At 44.6% G+C, this 25,781-nt stretch overlaps 1 protein-coding gene across 1 annotated transcript; it reads left to right on the top strand.

Moving 5' to 3' along the window:
* The first annotated feature begins 5,520 nt into the window (after positions 1 to 5,520).
* On the top strand, positions 5,521 to 7,484 carry LOC6740279 (probable cytochrome P450 6t1). Its single transcript, XM_002077120.4, has one exon. It carries the CDS (start codon positions 5,538 to 5,540, stop codon positions 7,182 to 7,184), a length of 1,647 nt encoding a protein of 548 aa, XP_002077156.2. The 5' UTR covers positions 5,521 to 5,537; the 3' UTR covers positions 7,185 to 7,484.
* Positions 7,485 to 25,781: the final 18,297 nt, after the last annotated feature.

Raw genomic sequence — 25,781 nt, 5'->3', positions numbered from 1 at the left:
AGGATTAGTGAAATGACTTTGCCGAGTTATCCCATTATAGTACCCATAAAGTACATACGTTAAGTTGCTTACCCAAACGTGTGTTTAAATATTCTGCCGCACCTCGTGTGCCGCAAATTCTTTATCCATAGAGAACAAGGACACCGCCAGAGTGCAGCACTTGAAGAAGGAAAAGCTGAAAACACCGCTCGCAAATTCAACGTCCTTGTGGCAGTCAACATTTTTACCATACTAATTAGCCTTTTGAATGATTCATTATCATAATTGTAATTAACAAACGCGTCGCGGGCTCGTCGTGTCACCTCTAAGCTCGGACGGGCGGCGGCCGCCGTGCGGAGGGCGGAGGGCAGGTGTGCAATGTCCTGGGAAAATTAAAGGGAAATCCAACGAGGAACGCCACTGAATGCAGGGCTCCAGCGCCAACGGCCTAGTCCCTTCTGCTCTCACCTTTTGTCGGGAATCCACATGAGTGCTGTCTAGGATGAGGACTGTATGTTAGGAAGGTTCGTTTCATGTTAAAGCTGCATTTCAGAATTCGATCGATGCATCAGTGGGTTCAAAATGATTGTAGATTCCAGCTCCTGAAGGTTCCGAGATGTTGGCGTTCATACGGACATATAGAGGGACAGACGATTGGACAGACGGACACGTCCAGATTAACTAGTATACTTTTAAGGGATTTAAGTATGATCTCTTACTTTTCGAATGGAGCTACAGTTACGGTAACAATAATAGCACCAAAAGCACATTTCGTGTTTGCCCCAGCGTTTCTCTATTTTCTGACATTTTTTCATCATTTTTTCCACTAATCTTAAATACTACAATGATTTTCAATCGAAATAATAAAATTGGTAACAGATCTAATGGATATTTTAAAAATAATTGGTAAAAGAAAAAAAAACCTCCAAATTTAGGCGGTAACAAAAATAGCACTGTTTCTCGTATTTTGCTAAAACTAACTAAAAAAATAAAATAAGGGTTCAACAAATGAATTATATCTTAAGAACTATGTTTAAAGAATATTAATATTTGGTTGCGTGGCCATTGTAGGCAATGACAGCTGCGCATCCTCTTGGCATGGAGTCCACCAAGTCCTGGTACCGTTTTTGACGAATTTTGCTCCATGAATCCTTGATCCTCGATCTCCCATGAATCAAAAGTTCCTCGTTATTGTTGGGTTTGGCTTCAGAAACCTTTTTTTTACGTCCGCACAAAGTTTTTCGATTGGATTCAAGTCGGGTGACTGAGCAGGTCATTTCATTACTCGGATCGATTTCTGCTCAAACCACTTTCGAGCTCTCTTGCTTGTGTGTTTTGGGTCGTTATCCTGTTGAAATATCCAAAAAAACGGCATTTCATCCTCGGTATATAGCGCCATCACATTTTCCAGGATATCTGTGTAAATGTGCTGATCCATGATGCCTTGAATCATATGAATCGGATCTACTCCATAGTAAGAAAAGCACGCCCATACCATGATGTGTGATCCCCCGTGCTTTACCGTCTTAAAGGTGAAGCGAGGATTATATTCAGCTCATGGTGGACGCCGAACATAAGACCGAGAGCCTTTCCAACCAAAAAACACAATTTTGCTCTCATCTGACCACAAAATGTGGCGCCACTTCTCCACAGGCCAGTCCTTGCGTATCTTGGCATATTCGATTCGCTTTGCCACATGCTTCACAGTCAAAAGCGGGACTTTTCTGGGACTGCACACATTATGGTTGTTTTGTCTAAAGTGTTTGCGAACTGTTTCCACGCTTGCAGCTATCTGAAGCTCCTTCTTCAGTTCCGTCGCCGGCTTAAAAGGCTGCTTCTTGCTTTGGCGAACCAAGCGCTTGATCTCCACGTTGGACATTAAGGGGTTTCTTCCACGTGTTTCGTTCTTTTTGACAAACAGCAATGCATTGCGGATCATATTGTTTGAAAAACCAACAAACCGTCCCATTTTAGCGTAGGTTTTACCTTCAGAGATCATGTTTTTAATCAAATTCCTTTTTTCGACGGTTGAATGCTTTCCCAGACCCATAACTAGAGAATTTTTGGTGTTCTTTCGAAAAAAATTCAATTAAAACCTTTAATGCAACTCCTTTTTTCAAAATTTGTCGAAAAAAAATCCAAAACAATCACTCCTACTAATTTTATTCAGCAAAAACGTGATCAGTGCTATTTTTGTTACCGCCTCATTTCGCGCGCTTTTGCAGAAAGTGCCCAAAAACAAAAAGAACCGTTACATTGAGAGACTAAAAATTTCTTGCTTAAAGAGACAACATATGGTACTTATTATTCATGAAATCGGACTTTAAAAAAAAAAAAAATTCAATACCTTTTTTTAGGAAATCAACTTTCAACCTGCAGTAGTGCTATTATTTTAACCGCAGCTGTATGTATATAAATAAATAAACCTTATAAATACACATTGTTGCTGTACTTGGTAGACTCGTAGATATCCCTTTACTCTGCGAATAATCCATTTTGATGTTTTTATGGTTATTTTTTTCAACCACTTGAGGATCTCTTTGATGGACGGCTAATTAGGCAGCACGTTCGTGGGAAATTGAGGCACATAGACTCTAAAATCGAATAAATGGGCCAATTGGTGATTCATTTTGACCCTGTACATACACACAATCCGGAGAATAGATTTTTAGACTGTGCCAACATCACTGGTTACTAAGTTCATAGCAACTTTTGCAATCCATTTGCATGAATAGTCAGTTTAGCTGGATCAACTCACATTATCCTTTTATGTATATTAAGACAAGGAAAAATATATCAACAACTATTACTAATATATTGTTATATACAATTTTACCTGCATATACAGTTATATTTTGCAAAAACCATTTGCGGAAAAGTGACGGCTCAAAATGTCCGAGCGCATTATCATCCGTTAAGAGTGCATTTATTTCATAATACTCGGCCGAATCAAATTAAAAGTAAATCATTCGCGGCAAAGCCGTATGTTTCCCCCGATGATCCCAGATCCCCGACCAACCGCGCTCTAAATCGCATGGGTGGGGTGGAAATGGACATACCGCAGTCAGTCATGGGTAATAATTTATTATGTAATCATTTTAATGAACTCTAATTGAATTACACTGCAAGCTGGGATTTCTGATATGATTATTCAGTGCTTCTCGTATTTGACATGACCCAACGTGGCGTTTGAGCGCGTTTTTTGTTTGTTATTCTGCTTGCGTAATTAGAAATAAGAGTTCACTGATCAAAATAACCAAATTGTTAAAACTCTCGTGTACCTTAAGCGTTATTTTCCACTTAGAATCGCAAAAGCTTAATGAATTGTTGTCAAAGGAATGCCCCGCCCACTAGACACCACCCACCACCCACCGCCCATCGAGTTCGTGTGTGCTGGCGAAAGCAGACAAGGAAACACAAAAGCCATAAAATTTCAATTAGGCAAACCATTCAAGAAATTAATTGACAAACCTTATTCTTGAGTTTTTCGCCAACTCCACAACCACTCAAACGCCATCCCGCCCACCACACGTACGCACCACCCAAGGAAGCAACCACCCAAGCAGGCAGCCAACCCACCGCCATATCTCTTTCTTGCCGCCTTCCCTGCAATTTGCAGCTTTTCAACATGAAAATTAATTTTCGACAATTTACTGCGCAATCTTACGCAAAAGTTCAACAAAAGCGGCCGCACCACCTGCACCACCGCCCACCATCCGGGCGCCCACTTTGCTGGCAGAGTGGGTGGCACTTCGCGCCACAGTTAAGCCAAACAATCTGCCAGAACTGCGTCAGTGAGCGTTAAAATTCCTTTACACTTGGACTGATGCCACGCGGAGAAACTGGAACTCGGGGCAAGCGCTCCCAAAAATTGTGTAAAACTCGATGAAAAATTACTTGGCCCCACCAAATACTCCGACGTGTACGAGCATGTATGCATGCGCTGGAGAAAGCGGAGTTATCTGCCCTTTTCCCTCTACTCCATCCGCATCTACCTCCAGTTACAACAAACTTGACGCCGCGGCCCCATCTTTGCCTTCTTCAGCTACATATACATACATTGTCATTTAATTTTGGCAATAAATGTGAACCGCTTTCGGGTTTCTGGTTTCTGGTTCCTGGGTTCTGGTTTCTGGATTCAGGATCGAGCACTCCAGGACTCTGGGACTCCAGGTCTCCGGAACTCCGGGACTCCGGGACTCCAGTATCCTGGCAGCAACTTCGCCACCGACGACATTGTGTGCAAACTGTCTGATAATCGTCTTCCGCCTATTTTAATGTGCCCAAACCATTCCCCCCACAAAAATCCACTCCAGCCAGCACCTCGATGCGCACATGTGCGCGCTTAAATTATTCAACGGAAGTCGCTCCAAAAACTCCCATTTCCCCGCGCCCAGCGTGAAATATGATATTATGGCGCTCAAATAAATTACGCGGAAAATTATTATGGCCGAGTAGCAGTCGCCCCCACTCATGTGATAATAGTAATGTAAAATTAATGCAGCTCAAGCCCACTTTCCCTGCCCCCGAGCCGCGAGATGTTGGACATTCGGATGGCAGTTGGTGGTGGTGGCAGTTTTATTGCAATCGCCTTTCGATTGACTCGCAAGTGGCAGTTGAACCTGTCTGGGTTCCTCTTGAGCCACAATGTATCTAATTGCCGATGCTGTTTAATATGGTAATATTGTTGGAAGTGTCCATCGATTTCCATCGATTGGGCTATCAAATTCATATGCACAAAGGATGACATTTTTTTACTATTTCATAAATGTGTTTGCTACGAAATTCCCGATTTGAGTAATTCGGCCTCTTTAGAATGAACATACATAGATAGTCTCAATTGTGATTTAAGTACATGCATATAAAAATTGATTTGTGTCCACGTTTATACGGACGGACACGCATACGGACAGATTGAATCGATTGATGTTTTGATACAGAAAATGAAATATGGATCTAGTATACAAAAAATAGTTCATCATATTCTCTTCTAACTCTTCTCTTCTAACATTCTCTTCTAAGATAGAGAATGTTGATGTATTCTATTTTTAAACTTATGTACATATTACCGATGAACTCGCATTGGTGCTATCGGATTACTGCGTTACTAAGCATTTGCGGTGTGACGGCGGGATCGGCTATAATCGATGTGCCGCCGATGAATCTACACTTATAAAAATGCTTAACTAAAATCGCCCTAAAAACAACAATAAGGAGAAATTTCTAAAGAAGGACCCATTATCAACTTGAACCAATTTTAGAAAAATGAACACCAAATCACTGAACATAATATTGCTCTTTTTTTATGTGCATTTTCGTGAGTTAAGACATAGTTTTTATTTTTAAATGTGGGCCAAGTTAATTACCAAAAAATTAAAAAAAACTCCAACTTAAATCAAGAAAACAACTATATGTATGGGAAATGTTTCCTACAAAAGCGATTTTCTAAAATACTGAAAAACTTTTCTATGAGTGTAGGCGGCCGCCGTTAAATAGGCACTTAAGATAAGAAAAGCGATTAGATAGCGACGAACAATCATTTAAGCTGGTGCATACATATGGTCGCTGTGCACCAACCGCGGGTGCAGTTCTGGCCGGACACTCTCCAAGTAAGCATGATCGTTGTTTTTGCACTTATTGCGGCCACTCTTGCCGTTGGATTCCTCGTTCTGCTCCCCGTTGTCGTGAGCGGTGGATGTCTACTTGTCGTAGCAATCGTTTGGCTGTGGCAACTTCTACACTTCGGGCACTGGCTACGTCTGGGCGTCCCCTTTGTTCCGGCTGCCCCATTCGTGGGGAATGTGTGGAACCTTTTGCGTGGAGCCTGCTGCTTTGGCGATCAGTTTCGCGAGTTGTACGAGAGTAAGGAGGCTGCCGGCCGCGCCTTCGTGGGAATCCACGTGCTGCACAACCACGCACTGCTTCTTCGAGATCCGGCTCTGATCAAGCGCATTATGGTGGAAGACTTCGCCCAGTTCTCGAGCCGCTTTGAGACGACTGATCCCACTTGTGACACAATGGGTTCGCAGAACCTTTTCTTTTCCAAATACGAGACTTGGCGGGAGACGCACAAGATCTTTGCGCCCTTCTTTGCTGCCGGAAAGGTGCGGCAAATGTACGGGCTGCTGGAAAACATTGGACAGAAGCTCGAGGAGCACATGGAGCAAAAGCTAAGCGGCAGAGATAGCATGGAGCTGGAGGTCAAGCAGTTGTGTGCCCTCTTCACTACGGACATCATTGCGTCACTGGCCTTTGGCATAGAGGCGCACAGTCTGCAAAATCCCGAGGCAGAGTTTCGACGTATGTGCATTGAGGTCAATGACCCCAGGCCAAAGCGCCTCCTACACCTCTTCACCATGTTCTTCTTTCCGCGACTAGCGCACAGGGTTCGCACCCATCTATACTCCGAAGAGTATGAGCGGTTTATGCGCAAGTCCATGGACTACGTTCTTTCCCAGCGCGCGGAAAGTGGGGAGAATCGCCACGATTTGATCGATATATTCTTGCAGCTGAGGCGTTCGGAGTCGGCGGAAAGCATAATCCATCGGCCAGATTTCTTCGCAGCCCAGGCAGCTTTTCTGCTTTTGGCCGGCTTCGACACCTCGTCGTCCACCATAACGTTTGCGCTGTACGAGCTGGCCAAGAACACCACGATTCAGAACCGCCTCCGGACGGAGCTACGGGCTGCCCTGCAGTCTAGCCAAGATCGGCAACTGAGCTGCGACGCCGTCACCGGATTGGCTTACCTGCGCCAGGTAGTTGATGAGGTCTTGCGACTTTATCCGCCCACAGCTTTCCTGGACCGATGCTGCAATTCCAGAACGGGCTACGATCTCTCGCCTTGGAACGGTGGATCGCCATTCAAACTGCGTGCGGGCACGCCTGTCTACATATCGGTGTTGGGACTCCATCGTGATGCACAGTACTGGCCAAATCCCGAAGTCTTCGACCCGGAGCGGTTCTCAGCGGAGCAACGGCAACAGCACCATCCCATGACCTATTTGCCCTTTGGCGCAGGACCAAGAGGTTGCATCGGGACTCTTTTGGGGCAGTTGGAGATCAAAGTTGGACTGCTGCACATCCTAAAGCACTTTCGGGTGGAGCTCTGCGGGAGGACGCTACCAGAAATGAGGTTCGATCCCAAAGCCTTTGTCCTCACTGCTCACAATGGTGCCTACCTACGTTTTGTTAGGGATTCTCTTTGAATTACATCCAGTGATAGTTATATTAGGTCAGCTTTAGCTGGACAATTGCTGTTGAACATGCACCTTAGAAATTCCTAAAAAGTAAACCACTCTTTAGGCAAGTTTAAATTTAAGAACTTTTTTCCGGGAAAATGAAGTGGTCTTTCAAAAATATGTATTTACATTGTTTTATGCGCATTGTTTTACTATATTATGTATTCTATAAGAGCTACAGTTATCGTGCATGTTTCTATATACCATACTTATTAGCAGGTGAATTTTTAAATAATGGAACAGTGAATACATTAATGCCAATTCCAATTCACATTTGAATAGTGCCACCCGTACGGCAAACAATCTGTGCACGTGAAACAGATACATAGCTTACCCAACGAGCATACCATTTGCATAATTGAAAAGGGGGAAAATGGAAGTTGGAAATCAATCTGGCAATTAGTCTGCATTAATTGCAAGGGTCCTGGCCGTTGCCAATTCTCGTAAATGTGTCTGGTTAATAAAGATGTAATACCGACAAAAGACGACCCGGCCTGGCACCTCCACCAGCCGAACAATTAAGCCATGCTCGTCCAGGACTGACTGTTCTCGACATCGGCTTTTGGTCGAGCATTAATTACACACAAATTGGAGCCTAAATGTTGGCTAACTGTGAGCTGATCTGTGCGACAACAAAGGAGCCGGAGCCGGACCACTAGGAGCCCTCTCCGAGTCCTTGACCATCGAGGAGCCACCTGTTGCAAGAAGCTGGAGCCGCACAAAGCAGGCAACTCTGGCAGCTCACTAATCGCAAAAGTCTCGAATACAGAGTTGCATAAATGCCGAAACCTTCAGGCATCCACCTCTGCCTTTGCCCAGTTGAGTTTTAAATTTGTGTTGCCCATTGACCCGACAGCACAATCAAATATTAGCACTCGGGTTAGCAAGGCCAAAGGGTTCGGCTTGTGGGGTCCTGGGAATGAAATGAGCTGCAAATCCTTTTGACAACAGCCCCGCCCCGAACGCTGGTGGAAACCCATTCGAAAATTTACTTTACTGAGCCCCTGTAATCTCCGTGCTTACGCTGGCTTCGCCTCTCATTTCCGACCCCTGAACGCCCCTGGAAGGCCCGGACCCTCCGACCTCCGACCTCCCCCCTCCCCCTCCCCCTCCTTCACAACACAACACCAAAAGCACTGGCAGCCTAAGCCCTTAACGAAACTGCCGTCAGCAGTAAATATTTATGCTTGTGTTTTATTTATTTACATTGTCAAAACCAATTTCGCCCAAGGGTTCAATTGTTTTTCACTTTTATGCTCCGCTCCGGAACCTCTCAAACGGCCCCCAGAATCACCCGACCCCCCCAAAACTAAGCCACCTTGGCAGTGGAGTGCGCAGCTCACATTTCACTTTCGATGGCCACTTTGGGCAACCCGCAAGCTCCCACTGTCTGCAGATATGCCGCCCCCAGCCGTAACCCTTAACGCCTCCAACTGAAGTCTCCCCCGAAATCCGAGTCCTCCGCCCCGACCAACAACTGTCAACGTCAGCGACACGCATGCAAACAATCTGCGAGGTGGCTGTGGGTCAAAGGTGGCCCGGAGATCCAAAGTTGGCTTAAGCCTTGTTTGTTTTCAATTAAAAACCTTCAAAAAGTCCCCCACCCCAGCCACTAAGTCCGGTGAACGACCATAACTCCCCCGGAACCAGAAACCCAAAAACCCAGAAACCCAGAGATCTAGAAGGCGAAGCAGATTTGCGGAGGCGTGGACGCGGCAGGCATTCATTTTTTATGGCAAATGGGCAACTTAAAATCAAAGAAGCAGATTGCTCCCCGGTTGGCAGTCAATGCGAATTGCATTGCGCCTCCTCCGCGGCATTGGTTGCCCGATTTCAACTTGACATATGACTCAATTAGCTGCGGGCCCATGTGGGAGAAATAGATATGGGTACGAGTACGTAGGTATCCTCTGGCTGGGGGTGCTTTGAAATATTTCTTATTGCTCGGGGAAATGGCTCTTACTCGCCAGTTTGCTTACCAAAAATAAATTAAATTGCGAACAGCCAATAATGCAATGGCTCTTGGCTGGTTTCTAACTTCTTGTGGGACATCTGGGGCTAGATGAACTAGATTATTCGACAATTGCCACTCCGTACTTTATCTGGCTATTGATCTATTTATTTTAGAGCAAGATGGGAAGTAGTTTGGGTTTATTCTGGTACATCCACTTTGAAGGTCTTACTAAAACGAAATACTTATTCATACTATATATATAAGCTACCCTAGCCATTGGGGTATAGCAAATACATTGCAAAATGATCTTGAGTTTGTCTAAAAAACTGATTTCTCAGGATAAGGAAATACGATAGGATGATAGAATACTTCTAGAGTACTTCTACTCCTTATCTTTTACCTTATATTACCTATTACTGTTGTCCTGGCATTGGATTCCATATCCCACACCACCAAGTGAGCTGAGGAAACGCGTCGGGCTGTATTGTCCCAGTAAAGTTATCCTTTGTGTCCGAATCGCAGGGCATCTATTCAATCTTTTTAACGTGATAAACTGCTTAATGCACTGAGACCGATACAGAGACACCGACCCAACCGGAACGGGATACAAATAGCCATTGAACTGACCCAGCCGTTTCCTCGTTTTCCGACCTCCTTTGAGTGGGATGACTAAGTAAATTGGATTTGAAATGCCCTCTTTTCCATTGTGAAAGGACAAAGGAGTCGAAGGGCAGCCCAGAGGCCAAGCATTTGCATCGGATGATCTGGCAAATGTGAGGAATAATCCGGCGTATTATTCAAACAGGGACTACAGTCTTAAAGATGGTTGAGGGTCTATCTGCAACTAAAGAATCTGAGCTCTCTTTAAATGTTTAGTGCTGCCTTATATATATTAAAAATTGAAATTAGCCGTGCTTTAATTGGTTCGGTGACACTTCCCAGAGCGGCTTTCCTCAACGCTTAACGACGACACTTCTTGGCCTTATCTTCTTGTTGGGCGCCATCTTTGTGTCTTTGCAGTTGGCTTCATTATGCGCGTGGAATTATGCAAGCAACTTTAATCCCTGCAACCGTTAGATGGATCTCACGGAATGGCTGTTCCGGGGAGGCACCATAAAAAGCTGCGACCACGCCCCCGGCTTTCGCACTTATCTCTGCCACTTTATGCATTAATGGCGCGACTTTGTCGTTGTCATCCAGCCACTCCCCCACCACTTGGAGCTTGAATGTGGGGCGAGTAGGCGTGTCTGGGTGGCTTAAATCAAGTGCAGCAGGCTATCAGCTATCTGTAAGATGCAAAACGGAACTACATCCAGAACCAGAACCAGAACCAGCACCAGAACCAGAACCAAGACCAGACCCCAAGCCAGCACCAAACTCGCATCCCGCACAGAGTCCAAGCCACATCTCCATCCCAGGCTTAACCAAAATGCAATTAGTGGCCACAATATGGCGACAGACGATTTTATTGACGTCACTTTGGTCTCGGCCAGGGCCAAAATGTAAATGGAAAATGAAAACTGAATGCCGGGCCAAACCAAACCCAACCAAACCAAACCCAACCAAACCGTAGTGAAACCGAAAACGCGAATCAATGTGAAAATGAAAGATGTGGCTGGCGGCGACCACAAGTTTCAAAAATCACTAATGGATTTTTAATATAATAAATAATATGCACTAACATAAAATGTCCATAAAAGTGCTTTTGTCATCCATTAGGGCGCACTGGTGTGAGGTTTTTGGGTTCGCCGCTTTTTCGGAGGGATCGGTAAGGGAATCGGGAGCACCTGACCTCCGAAAGCGGAGATCCTGAAGGCGAAGCAACGGCTTCGATATAATTGAATAGATACCACATTATTTCCATTGTTGCCTCCTCTCTGCGCAACCTTTCGATGGGCAAACAAAGTGCTATTTTAGGCCACAACAACCACACAAAGGTCTCACACCACGCTGCACTCACACACAAACGGCCACGCACACCAGTGCCAGTACACTCGTACACACGCACTCACACAAATGCACAAAGGAAATAAAAGGGAAATCCCCTTACTTAAGTTGAGAGCAGGAAGAAAGAGGCAAGTCAGTTAGTAGTTATCAATGCGTAAGATACTTCGCACACTGCCAAAATGGATTGAATGGAAATAAAGCATTATAAATTACATGGAAATGGACACACGCACACTACCGCCCACACACACTAGCACCTCCATCAACATCGACACCCACGCACACAAGTACATAAGCAACTTGTTTGGCTTTACTGATAGTTACTGATATTATGGATAAAGGTTAGGCCAATTTTTGATAAAAATGATTAACAGATTTGCATAAAACCGGGTTCGGAGTCGAACTAGCTTTAAAGCAAAACGGTACCCTTTCATTTAATTACCCAGGAATTTACACGAAATTATTTGATATCCCTTGTGAAGAGCAAGTCATTCATTAAAGTCACTAAATAATTTTCTCTTTTTGTCCAATAAATGAATTCGTAGGCTTATGAAAAAAGATCTTACCAACTCAGTTAGTAGTATAATCTAAACAACGAACTCTTCAAAAGTTTTACGATTTTTTTAGCCTATAAATTCCAAGTGTGCTCTACATAGTTGCTCATATGTATTATTGAACACAAAATTTACTCAGTGCAGTGGTCGAAATAAGAGTATTTCACAGTTGCTGAGCTGGAATTGGGAGCCCGGCCAAGTTATGGAATCGAACGAAATCAATAATTCATTAAAATAATGTATGCATAAAGGCTGCATGTTTATGGTCAATGGCTGTGGTGCTATAACAACGGCAACACCGGCGGCGGGAAAAGGATCTGCACACACAAACATTCCGGATAATCCATGCAAATCGGGCGACCATATATAGCCCAGATACCGCCGTCCATGGGCATGCCTGCATATATTTATTGACCCGTCGTCGGTGGCCAATTGGTGTCAAAAGCCCGACGTAATCCCCGACAATGTTGTTAACAAGTGGCCCAGAGAACTAGCACTAGATGCTCGCACGGGCGGATAGCGATGGCGCCGGGTGGGTTAAAACTTCGCCATAAAGTGCAGGCCCCCAGTTCCGAAATTGCTCGAAATAAATGAAGACGGAGCAGGCGCGGGCAAAACAATCAAGGAAGCACTTAACCGAATGAAACACAAGTACACAAATGAAAGTAAGCAAACACAAGACAAGCCGTAGAGCAAATAGTTGTAGCGAGGCGCAGATAAAGATGCAGATAGAGATGGAGCCACAGAGACAGATGCAGATGCAGATACAGATACAGATGCAGATACAGATGCCCGTATCTGTGGTTCGGGCCAAGTCCAAGTCCAAGTGCAAGGAGATGAGGACCAGGTCCAGACGATGCGACCTCGTCCCTTCCGCCTTCCCCCATCCACCATCCACCATCCACCATCCCCCATCCCGTTGGCCTGGTCAAAACTAAAGCAATGAAATAAAATGAAAATGCATTAAGTATGCAGATGGAGTGCAGATCCCACTCCTGCGCTCCGGAGTCCATGAAGTGGAGTAGCTGCACTCAGGAAAATGCCATTTCCTCTTAAATTGAGTTCAAGGAGGGGAATCTCAGATCTTGTTTCTTAAGAAGAAGTCTTGTGGTGAAAAGGCTTGAATTATTTCCATGGTAATGGACGAAAGTTATTAGCCCTATTGACTAGCGCATGCAACTTATTTGCTGAGGCAGTGGAATTTAATCATGATTTTTATGCTTAAAAATCTCGCACTAAGCCCAGATAGATGATCCAGAGAGCCCATTCACAAGCTAAACTTTGGTATTATTTTCCCAGTGTGGATCGGAGTTCGGTTCTGAGTCTGGCAAATAGAGCTGCTAACGGTCATAACGAAGTTGCCACCGGTCAGCCATCAACTTGATACATGGCCTCGAGCAAGGAGCTTGTCACTCAACGAGTTCCCAGCCAGAAAGAGAGACTCGGAGTTGGTCCTGGCCAGTAAGCTCGTAATGCAGCTAGCCGCCTGCATTTAAATCATTTTTATGTGCCGCCCTGGCCTGGAAAGTGCAGCAGGCATTGAAACTGCAGCTCTGCAATTGTTTTCACTATTTAGCTTTAATGCCGAAGGGTATGGCCCCTTGGAAATGGAAGAGGAAGATGGAAAGTGGCAGTGGCAATGGCAGCGGCAGCAAATCGGGAGCCAAATGGGACAGGACAGCCGGAAAAACCCAGAAACATGGCCGGCTGCTGCCACAACTTTTTCTATTAGTTTGATGCTTGATGAATTCTGATGTGTCTTTAATGTCACTTCTGTTGTTTACCACCCCATCCGGTGGCTTCGATTATCATCAGTTGGAGTATCGGGCCGAGGCAGCTGTTGTATCTGTAAACTATAAGTTGCCGATGGACCACTTTTTCCTGATGGCCTTACAGGCGACGCAGCCAACGCCTATCGATGGGCATTTCCTGCAAGGATCGATTTCTAAAGAATTAACAACAAGTCCAGTGTTTCAACGTTTCAACGAAGTCTTCTCGGACTGTGTACATAACTATCAAAAGTGGAGCACTGTAGTCCGACTTTTGTTTAAATTATATAATTTTATTATTATACAATTTTATTGTTTAAAAATAGTGCGTTTACTGTTTTGTATCTCTGGCAAGGCCGGAAACAAGGCAGCAAAATAATATCTAGAGAAGTCGATTTCAGACGGTCTACCCATAGACGGTCTACTCAAGATTTTTAATTAACAATATATTCATAATTTCGCTTTAGTAAAGCTTCCTGAAACTTACAAATAAGTTTTTGTGATTGAAGTTGATTGTAAATAAAAATGCCAAAAGCTTTTCCTCGACTCGAATAAATCAAGTGCGGGGTGTGTTGGCTGCGAATCAATGAACCTGTCCTCGGTTGATAGTTGTTGGAAAGATTTTCAATGCAGTCTGCGCCTGAGCCGCTAATTTACTAACGTTAATTAATGGCGAAATCGAAAATGTTCGCTTTGAACTTTGGCGTTTGGCTATGGAAGTGAAAACCGCGCTGCCACACTTAAAGAGCTGCCCCACCCACTCTGCCCACTCCAAACCTCGAATTTTCACGGCACAAAGGAAATGGAACACTTTGCCGAAGAAGAAGGAAGCTGCCTTGCGGTTGCCACTTCCACAAAAGGGGGAAAAGCGGCTGGGAAAATGCGCTGTAAGGGGAAGGCTGGGTGGAAGACAGGAAAAGTTGCAAATTGACTTGGTCTGCGTGTGCAGGAGTGTGGAAAACCTTTCAAGTTCCAACGGAAAACGGATCCTGCCAATAGATCTTCGACCAGTGCACCAATAAAGATTGTGAGAACTAGCTATTCAAGCATGTTCCAGATTTCATCCACTGAAATATTTTTAAGCTTAAATAAGACAACCAGGTGGTTTATGCGATTTTAGTAATACGTTACTATAAATCCTTTCACCGTTCTGTTTTAAGCTGGTTTGTAATAACAATACTAATAGGTATTTAATGTTGGAAAGAATAGTATTTCTTTCCTTAAACTAAATGAGTCCGAAAGCCAAAGGGGCTATCAACGAAAATGGGGATTTTAAATTCGCAGTAGGTACGTATCGACTGCATATATTTATTTATATTTTTTTTCGCAAGCCATTTCTTAATTGGCCCGAAAATCGAAGACTACCGGCGTAGGCTATCGAATCGGAGAGGCACGCGCTGAATTGAAAGCGACTCTTCGACGAGTGCCGGAAACGGAAATGGATATGGTATAATGCTCCGGGGGGAACGGAGCTAAGCAGGATGAGGACTCAAGGTCTCCAAACATTTCATTTTCTCTCGCCCGGCTAATTTTGCATGCAGCGCACAAAGGCGTCGCATTGGGGGCGTCCGGGGGAAGGGGGCGTGGCATAGTCACGCAGACGATTGATTTGGAAACGGGCCATTGTCACGCCGTCTGCGAAAATGGCCAGACGGAGCGGAAAAGTCGGTGGGGGAATGGACCGGAGTGTTTGCCGGATTGTCCCGAAAACTGGCTGAAAAGGATTTGCTTAAAGTCGACATCATGGCCAGGGAATTGAGTATCGGCTAGTGGGGACCGGCATGGGGATATTTGAGTGCGGAACATGGGATATGGGATATGAAATGTGGCAACTGCACGTACGCATTGTGTATTGAAAAACACACTGGCACACACGCTATCCGGAACCCATTGAATCGGCAAAGTTTGTTAGTTCGGACACGAAATATTTTATTATTATATATAATTTGCCATTATGATGATTATACGTGGACACCCTCCACCGACTACCGACTACCGACTCCCGACTCCCGAGCCCCAAGCTCCGAGTCCCGATTCACTATCCACTGCCCCCGACTCCATTGTGAATTCAGTGGGCATTGGCTCGTCCTCGCTGCGAGTGCTGCATACTTTATGTCCTTGGCGCAATCACAGTCATGTCTGCACCTTGGGACTCCCAGTGGGCTGGTGGTCACCGGGAGGTCGTAGGCAATCCAATTGAATCCACATTGCCGGGCAGATGATGATGGGGCACACCAGGAGGACTGGGTGGCTGGATGGCACAACGTACTCGAAGCGAGGACTTTCTTAAAGCGCCAAGCCGAAGGCTCCTTTAAGATTCACAGCGGTCACGAGCGACTGAGAAACCTAATATAAGGCTGGCAGCATTCCCGACAAGAAACTGGATAGGTTACCAAGCCGGTCATTTGATACCCTGGCATTTAAGCCAAGAGTGTTTTGCTAATTGGTCAATATACTCAAATGAGATGCATGTGCATTTGGTTTCATTTGCAAGCCAGATGGTTGGATAGAGTGTGCAGATCCTTCGAGCTCGATATTCATAAAGGATAGACTGTTGCCATAGAAACTGTTCGGAGTTAAACAATCTTCATTGCAAAGTGATCTGATTCAAATTATCGAGTCCTTTGAACCTCTGTAAAGTTCAAGGTACGTGCACCGACCTTTTGAGCCTAACCCACATATTTGAGAGCTTAAACCCTTAGTTTTGGCCCAAAGCAGCATGTCTGATAATTGCTGGGTGTTTCTATTATCCCATTCTGCTCAATGCGTGACTTCTTTGAATTTCTGGCAGCGAGTTGCACTTGATTATCATTGTTGGCATTGTTGGCTGATTGTCGGCTGATTGCCGGCTGATTGTCAGCACTTTGACATGCACAGCAACTGTGATGGAAAGAGGCCGCATAAATTAAAACTGAGCATTTGCCGCCTTGGCCCGCTGTTCCCCGACTTTCCGTTGACGGCAACTCAAGTTTCACTTAATTAACTGCAATAAGAAACTGAAATTAACCCCGGGCCCGAACTCGCACCCAAAAGGAGGGACGGCGGCTGACGAAAGTTTTCCTTTCCTTTCGACGATGAAGATGACGCTGGAGCCGGCGCGGATGATGATTATGATGATGGAAAGTGCTGGAAGAGAGGCGAAACTTTTCCCCCACTGCACTCATAATTCCGTTAGCTAATTTGCATCGTTATAGTTGAATAGAGGGACGTGACCGGGCCCAGGAAATCCCCATACCCGGATCAAAGTCACACCCTCTTTCGAGCCGTGCGACAATAATTGCGTTAATAATTAGTAATGGGCAATCGTTTGCGTGTTGCGTGGCGTGTTGCGCGCTGCAAGTTGCATGTTGCACTCGGCATGTTGCTGGCGCCGCAGCAACATGTCCCCGACAGCAGCAACAATGTTGCCGGCCGTGTGGAAAGCCTCGTCCAATTGGCTCACTGGGGCTTTCCCGACTTCCCGACTTCCCGGCTTCGTGCCTCGGCCGCGGCCAAGTCGGAAAAGTCGGAAAAGCGGACCTGTCTTTTTGCGGCACAGTGTTCGTGCAGCAACGAGGCGCATCGGTGGTTACAGGTTACAGGTAGCTGTTGGCTGGCAGTCCAAGGTGCAAGTTTAGATGCAGTGGCCGTTGCAGTTCGATTGCCCGGCAGCTGAAGGCTCTAAGAATTTCAAGTATTTCCGCTTGCCGGTCGGAAAAGCGGAAAAACGGAACGGGAGCTGGAGAACATGTGCGTTGCCTTTTTGCATTCCGCGCGAGCAAAGGAGGCAAAAAGGAAAACTCCGGGCGGATAGGAAAGGGGAGAATGAAAATAGTCGGGGCATGGAAGCGGCAATGGCAATGGCAATGGCAATGGCAGTGCATATGGAGATGGAGATGGCAATGGGAAGCCAAAAACCCCGAAACCAACAGCAGAACCTGGAGCAGAACCACAACTGAATCGTAACGAAACGAACTAAAATGAAATGAAACTGGAGTTCAACTCAAACGGAGCTTAACTTAACCTTTGGCCCCACCACAATCCCCCAAGTGGGTGGTGCAGTGCTGCAGTCGATGTCACTCTTAAAGCTGCCCTCTTGGTGGTCCTGAACTTTCAATTGTCGCCCCAGAAGCCATGCATTTTCCACCTTTTCCAATCGCAAATATTCTTCGCCACTTGAGCCGGGTCTGTTTAGCGGTTTGTTAAACAGGTTGACTTAATTTAAATGGTGTCGCCTTACCCCTGAATCTAACTGTTTTGGCCTGGCTTTCGGGGTTTATTTGAGTTTATTTTAGAACATAATCTATACAAGTAAAATTTGTGTAAGCCAATAAATAATTTATCTCTTAATGGTTAACATATGATACGTTGACAAAGTTCAATAAGTGCTTAATATTGAAAGGCAGCTATATTATTTTAAAGAACATTATTACACAACTGTGATATTTCATTTATAGGTTATTTTTTATTCGTATTAGCACAAACAAGAGAGAATGCTATAGAGTTCCCCGACTATCAGATACCCGTTACTCAACTAGTGGGAATGCAAACGCGAAATTCCATCATTTTTCTGGAATATCAAAGATGTTGGGAATAAAATGAGAATAAATTTAAAAATTGTTCCAAGGTGTGGGCGTGACCGGTTCGGCGGCTTGGGCGTGGCAAAAAGTTTTTTGGCAAATCGATAGAAATTTTCCTTAAATTATGAAAAAATATCAAAACAAATTTTTTACAAATGTGGGCGAGGCAGTTTTGGGCCGTTTTAGGGCGTTAGAGTGTGCGTGGAAGGAATTTTCTTTTGCAAATCGATAGAAATTTACAGGACTAATAAAAATTGAAATAATATCAACACGTTTTCCAAAAGTGTGGGCGTGGCAGTTGTGTGCTGTTTTTGGGCGTTGAAGTGGGAGTGGCAACATGGGTCAACAAACTTCGCTGCGTCTTTGTCTTTACAATCTGTATGCTGAATCTCAGCTTTTATAGTTCCTGAGATCTCGACGTTTAAACGGACAGACAGACTGACATGGCTAGATCGACTCGGCTAATAATCCTGATCAAGAATATATATACTTTATATGGTCGGAAACGCTTCCTTCTACCTGTTACATACTTTTCAACAAATCTAGTATACCCTTTTACTCTACGAGTAAGGGGTATAAAATTGATGTAGTACACAATATTATACACGCTAGAAAATATTTGTAAAAGTCATTAAATAATTTTAAAAATAATGAAATTCGTAATGCTTTTTAAAAAGCATTCCATGACTTTGGTATTCTCATTAAACGAAATTATTAATATAAAAAAATTCAATTTTATTTAACCCTTTAAGTCAGGCAAAAAAAACCTTTAAGAATATATATTTTATGAAATTTAAAAAATATCGTTTCTTTTAATTCATTCAATGGGTTTTTTGGAAAGAATATCATAAAGCATGGCTAATAAAGGTAAATCAAATTTAATCCCAAATTGGATCAGAGTTCTTCCCTAATTAGCCGGCTACATACGTGCCTAAGCTTAAATTTCATAGAAGCTTAAAGGCAAATCACTCATGCGGAATTAAAATGCCGAAAAGTGGCAAAGACAAAGCAGACACAATTTACTTAAAGCAACTTAAACTAAAAGTAATTCCACTAAAATGTTTATAACCAAATCCAAATACAAGTGCGCTGCTGGCGAAAACTGTCAGCGGGAGGGGGTGGAATGGCGGTGGAAAAGCGGTGGGAAATCGGAAAACGGGCAGGTGAACTAAGCTGAGCTGAGCTGGCGCATTACTCGTATTTACCCCCGTGTCTGAGCAAGCAGATGAAATTTAAAAGTGAAATCAAACAATGCGAAAATAACTTGCAAAACAGTGTCAAGTGTTTGGCGAATGAATCGGCATGCCTGGGTGGATAAATTCGTATACACGCGTATGTTTTAAAGGATTGGAATTGGCAGAGTGGCGGAGCGGAAACGGAAACGAAAATTGCACGACAAGAAACAGGAAATGAATTGGACAAGCACAACAAACAGAAACAAAGAATCGTTACCTTTCCTAATTCCCCACTTATCAACTCGAACTCGGATTTACTTACAGAATCAGAATCAGTCAGCAAAACATATTTTTGGTTATTTTATTATTATTTTAGTGCACCCGAAAATAGAATATTTGCTGGAAAATATATATATTTTATTGCATTCCTATGCAATTTTGCATTATGCTTCTATGTTTAAAGTCATCTCTTTAGTCCATCATTCTGCACAGTTATTTAATCTGGTTGAAAAATGTTATTTGATATTTTTCCAGAGAGCGTACAACGTAAAATTGTTGTTGTTATAAATTGTGAAGCACTTTGGAATTCACCATTTACTTTTTATAATAAGAGATGTTTTGGGATTTTATGTTGGCGGGAAGCTAATCACTCGGAAGTAACTCAATACTTGCCTTTCCATCCTATTCAAATGCACTCCACTCCATTGATCCCCTGCGATTTCTGCAAGTGTAGGCCACTCGGCGCCTCACTTGGCCAATGGATTGGCATGGCTTGCTGCCGAGGCTGCATCCCTTGTTGTTGGCCGACCTGACCTGGTGTGCGTCTGTGTTAGCCAAGCCAAGTCGAGCCAAGCCAAGCCAAGCCAAGCCAATCCAAGGCAAGGCAACCCAACTGGTTGTAGATACAACCGCAACAGTTGTGGCGACACTTGCCGCTTTGAAGCAGTCGAGAAGGCCACTTGAGTCAAGTGCAGTGGGGACAACTGGCTGGGGTTGAGTGGGTAGGGTGCGGAAGGGGGCTTGTTGGCGAAGAAGATGAAGAAGGTGGAAAGGTATGCCTGGCGACGACCTTCGTCCTGTGGCGCTCCGTCACAGCCTCTTGCTGCGTCAACATTGAAACACATTCATGGTTCTGGCCCAGAACCCCCTGCCATCAGCCCCTTTTATCCTGCCCCCGGCGACCGGCTCGTCCTTTCCGCTGACAAAGCCAAGCAAAAGTTAACTTAAGCAGCTGCCAAGTGACTTGAAAGTACTTGAGCGCATCCTTAAGCAGGATATCAACTGGCAAAAGCGCTGAAAGGAGCCGGCTCCCCCAGATCCTTCCCCCTTTTTGCTCCCCCTTTCCCTTTCCCATTCCCATTCCCATTCCCATTCCCGCCTCCCGCTTTCCGCTTTCCGTTTCCCGCGTTTTGTCTCAGCGAAACGCATGAAAGTATTGTAAGTTGAACGGCGACATCGGGCAAAGGTCTCCGCTGACTGCAGCCAGTGACAGGAAATCTCAGTCGTCAGTCCCACGCCCCCCACATTCCGCCAGAGATGATGGATTCAGTCACCGTTTTCGATTATATACCGTCGTGTATTTTCCTGTGCCACATAACCCTTCGGGGCATTTGAAATCACCTAAAACAGTGAATGCTAAAAGAAGAAGTTGAAGTCTTATAGATGCAAATATAGCTTTGGCAACCGGAAAATACAAATTCATGGTGAAAGTATTTATAATTAACACGTGCTTAAATAATATATATACATATGTCCAGAATGCTTAATTATATTCCGTACTCTGGTTAGTCTCGCCATTGGCATATGAGACTGTGACCTTGCGAACCCGTGACCGTTCCCGCTGGCGTGACTGCGTGCCTCGCGTCCGCCCATCTCCGGCGGCAGGAGGGATGGGACGAGGCAGGGGCAGCGGCTGGGGCGCTAGTCGCTTGTCGCGACCACGACGCTGGCATCACGTTGTGGCCTTTTATTAGATACGTGCTGTATCTCTGTTTACCAACTTTGATGGTGTTAATGCTGGTTTGTTGCTCGTGGTGTTGGCGCCTTTGCCGCCGCTGCTCGTTTTGGTCCTTTTGCTCCTTTTGCTCCTTTATATATATGTCTGTCTGATGGTCCCACACACACACAGGCACACTCACGCGCACATGTGTGTGGACAGGGGCATAAAAAGTGCAGCGTGCTTGGAAATTGTTCAAGATTGGGCGCAGGGCGGTGGTAAATCGCCAGGGGGAGATGGTGAAACCTTGACTCCGAGGAAAACTTAAAGCCCGGCCAGCAGCTGAGCAGCTGACACAGTTGCCGATGCTTTCCCCTCGAAACGAAACAGAAATTCGTATACAAATTTAATTAAAAGTGCAATTGCCCGATTTGCACAGCGCTATATGCTCGATTTCGGCGATGTTCGTATGCATTTGCACTCGGATATATGTGTGCGTGTGTATGTGTGTGGATACACCGCAGTAACACTCAAAGCGCATTAAAAATTCAGCCGTTGTGTTTTCGGCTCCAATTGGAGGTCAGCAGAATCTCGTGAGTATTAGTGGGAACAGTGGCGTGGTTAGCAGGGGGCAACTCGAAGAAGGACACGAAAAGATCGAACGAGTTAACCTATCAACGTTAATTGACAAAATATGCAAAATGATTTAGTTATATTGTTACATAATTCATTTGTTCACGCAACATTTGCCGGTTGTGTTGACCAGACCAAAATTATTCAAAAGTGGATTTCGCAGTGGACAAATGCTTGCTTGTTTACTATAAACTTTAAAATACAATTTAAGGCGCTAATATTTCACGCAGACTTTCGGCAGTTAAAATTAAAGTGGATGGCAAGAAGGGAGGGAGTCTCGGCCATCATTCAGTTCAGTTGCCACCACGCCCCTGTGATCTGTGCTCCGTAGTGCCACCTCCACCTCCACCTCCAGCTCCACCAGATCCAACTCAGACTCTGCAACTCCCCAACTCCGATTCCGATTCCGGGTCCAACTGCAGCGCAGCGCCGGCAATCGCATGAACCGGAAATGCGCAAAACTAACGGATAATGGAAAATGGCGTTGGCAACTGGCGCAACCGAGTGTGGCCTTAAATGGCGCGACCCGGGGAATCCCCCTGCATTCCGGTTCCTGGCCAAAAGTTAGCAGCCAGGATCCGGAATGGAGACTGTGTGGCCGCATAAACTCCCGAATAACGCTAAATGTCATGGTTATGTTTACATGCGGTGAAATTATGCGGAAGTGGCCGTTAAAGTTTTCGCCCAGCTCTCGCAATTAAAGCAAATTAATGCGGAATTAATTCATAGACCTCGGCGAGCCAGATGCTCGCCGACTGCACTGCGATGATGTGTTTACTGCACCCACCGACTCCGACTCCGATTTCGATTTCGATTCGGATTCTGATTCTGATTCTGATGCTGAATCTGAATCTGGTTATGATGATGACGATGATGATAGTGGCCGTGCTGGAGGAGGATTTACCCGGACGAGGTAACCATGTGGAGGGCTGTGCAATCAGCAAAGCCGTAAATTATCAAACGCATCATTCAATGAGCCCACCGATCAGACTGCAGTGCACTGCGGGGAATTCGGTTAAGTGGATAAAAGGTTGCAAATGGCGAAAACCAGGTTGAAATATGGATTTTTGGACCTGCTCTTGATTTTCGCTGGCCCGAAGTGGATTTTTGCCCCAACACCGGATTATTGCCTCATTAAAAAATATTTTATTTGATCAACTTATTAATAGCCATATCCATTGTTGGTTGATTCAATTATAATGCTTTAGAACTGAAGCATTGGCGAATGGTATACAATTGATGGCATGTTTTTCCCAAGCAATGTAATAAATAAATTTGGAAATTTTTCAATTAGAAGCTTCACCCTGTCATTGCCTAAGATATGTTATGTTTTTGCAGTAATTACTTGTGGGAATTTGGGAAGTTCATACTACACGTGTCGTAACTTTAAGTGTCACGACTAATTAGCATTTAAGTGAAGAAAATGAAACGTCGAAAGTGTCGAAAGTACATATGAAATTCTTTGGCCTCAGTGCAGCGTAAATAGGAGCGTGCAAGGTGGTCGAGAGGGGTAGATGAACCGGGGGGTAATAAAGCAAATGCCACTCCTCCGGCTGCAGGTCTCGCTAACTGAATGGCAAAAAGGGCGAAGGACGAGGACGAGGGCGGACGCGCATGGAAATGGATGGACTGCCTGATGGCAGGATGGCCCAATGAGCTGGGTTTTGGCCTGGCAAACAACCAGCAAGCATCGATTATTCCGAATGCATCATTTTCGGTGGCTTGTGGAAGGGTGCAGGTGCGATTAAATGCAGCACACCTGAATAAATGCCAGGCGGTGGTGTGCACGTTACATATGGGTTTTCCGAGGGACTCCACTTTTGCAACCTTTTAAAGAGACGGAATTTGTACTGAAAGGTGTGGTAAAGGTTATATAAGGTTGAACAGAGAGCTAGAATTATTTAAATCTACTAGAATTGGTGGAAAACATAGCTGATGAATAGTTAGGATAAATAGCCAATTTATTAAGACAAAAGTAAAAATTTCCTTTTGCACTCTCATTATTCTTCTGCTCACTATTCATTTGGCTTCTGTTATTCACTACCAATTGTTGCAACGATTTTAAACAATAGAGATCGCTAAAGTCAAGTACCTCGACTATCGGATACCCGTTAGTCAGCTAATTGAAGTGACAGAAATATGGTTAGAGCACTGCGAAATCGAATGCGACACCATTCAATAAACTTTTAGTTAACTTTTAATTATCTTTTAATGTTCCGATTTCAAGAATCATAAAAAATCATTGACAACCGAATACTTGAGGTATGAGGGTCCCAGATAATCTTTTCTTAAAGATTATCTTTCTTAGATGGAGCCAACAAGTTTTCCCCATATTTAAGTGGTAGTTCCCGCATTAATAGACTGTGCATCTAAGAATGGATTAGTCCTGGAAGCTTTGCTCATCGACAAATTGCCGAACAAGTTGCAGAATTTCAGTTGAAGTGCATAGGCCGGCGAAGAGGGCATGGGCGACTAAAAGTTGGCTCAATGAAAACGAAATTGTGGCCACACATTAATGGGCATGGTCGGCGGACTTGAGGCCCGTTTTGAACTCCCAACAACACAAGACCCCCTCCACCCTTTTGTGGCACGTGCACGCACATTTGCGGGTGGTTGGTGGGGCCTCCCAGTGGGTGGTACACAGTTTGTCCCCAAACTTGGCTTTCCTTTTTGGCTCCGAGTCGACGACTCTCATCGCCTTAATTGCTATTCTAAGCAGGCTGCACTTCATTGTTGTTGGCGCAACAGGAGAGGCGCGTGCCACGCCTCGCATTGCGGTAATTAAATTAGACAGCGCCTGGCCCCAATCCACTCGGCTCCGGAAAAGAGCGATTGGCGGGATGTGTGGATGAACAAGACAGGCTGCCAACTTCACCGAGCAAATTAAGAGCAATTCAAGCTGGAAATGCGACATCCTAAATGGGTAACTGGTTGTCTTCGTTATAAAATGCCTTTTAAAATTGTAATAGCAGTGCGTATATATATACTTACATATATGGTGCCAAGGAATCCGCACACCTCACCATACGGGAACCCCAAGGTCAAATTTCAGTTTTCATCACCATCATTACCATTTTTGGACAAAGCAATGTTGCAATGTTAATGTTGCCTCGTGAAATTTCAAAGTTGTTACTCATATTGACTTAAATCATGGGGAAACTTATGTATTTATGTACCTACGTATATACATATTGTAAAGCTAAGGCGTTCAGTCTAGATTTTAATTATGCAGCTACAAGATATTTTTTGAAGTTCTATTGGCATTATTTGTGGAACAATTTTCTTTAAATTATGCATTGTTGTCGCTTTCGCAAATAAATAGTCGGCAGACAGAATCAATTTGGGTGCCCATCAAAGGTCAGAACGGGCTCGGGATTAATGCGATGTAGTCCGGTTTCACCTCGAGTAAATTTCCGGGCCCCCACTCTGTTGACAATATATCAATCAGCAGATGGCTCGAACCGGAGACTCCTGGCCAGTCCTTGGTTACTCGAACTATTCCGCTCGCCCTTCGGCCAATTCAACAACAATTGCAAATACTTAATATTTATTTATTTGGCATTTTGTTGTGTTTGCCTGCTTGCATTGTCCTAGGTGCTGCATCCTGTTGCTGCTCCTTGCATGCTCGCATCCTTGTGCTCGCTTGGCTATATTTGACTTTGGTCGTCATGTGTTGCAGTTTTCCCAGATTTCCCCTCTCTGGCCCAAGGAAAACCAAGAACTCAAGGCTCTTGCTTTTTGCGTTTGACCAAAAGTTTCATGCAGACCTTCAAGTGAAGGAGAAGGCTGCTCGCAAATCGCTTGCTATTTTAATTAGTTTGTCCAAAAGGCTAACAACTTGGGCAAACAAACAAATACTCGGACCTGCAGGGCAGGCGGAATTCAATTATGCTGGCTTAATGGCTCAAAAGCTCGAGGAAGGGTCTCGACAGGCGGGGAGACTGGAGGTTCAGATCAAGTGATTGAGGCGGGAGTGGAGGGGATTAAATCTATAATCGGATAACATACTTGCCATACAGTCATTGTTAGCAAATTAT

Source organism: Drosophila simulans, chromosome X, assembly GCF_016746395.2.
Source record: "Drosophila simulans strain w501 chromosome X, Prin_Dsim_3.1, whole genome shotgun sequence".
Lineage (NCBI taxonomy): Eukaryota > Metazoa > Arthropoda > Insecta > Diptera > Drosophilidae > Drosophila > Drosophila simulans.
Note: the sequence above shows the minus strand (reverse complement) of the source record. Positions and strands in the feature narration are given on the sequence as shown.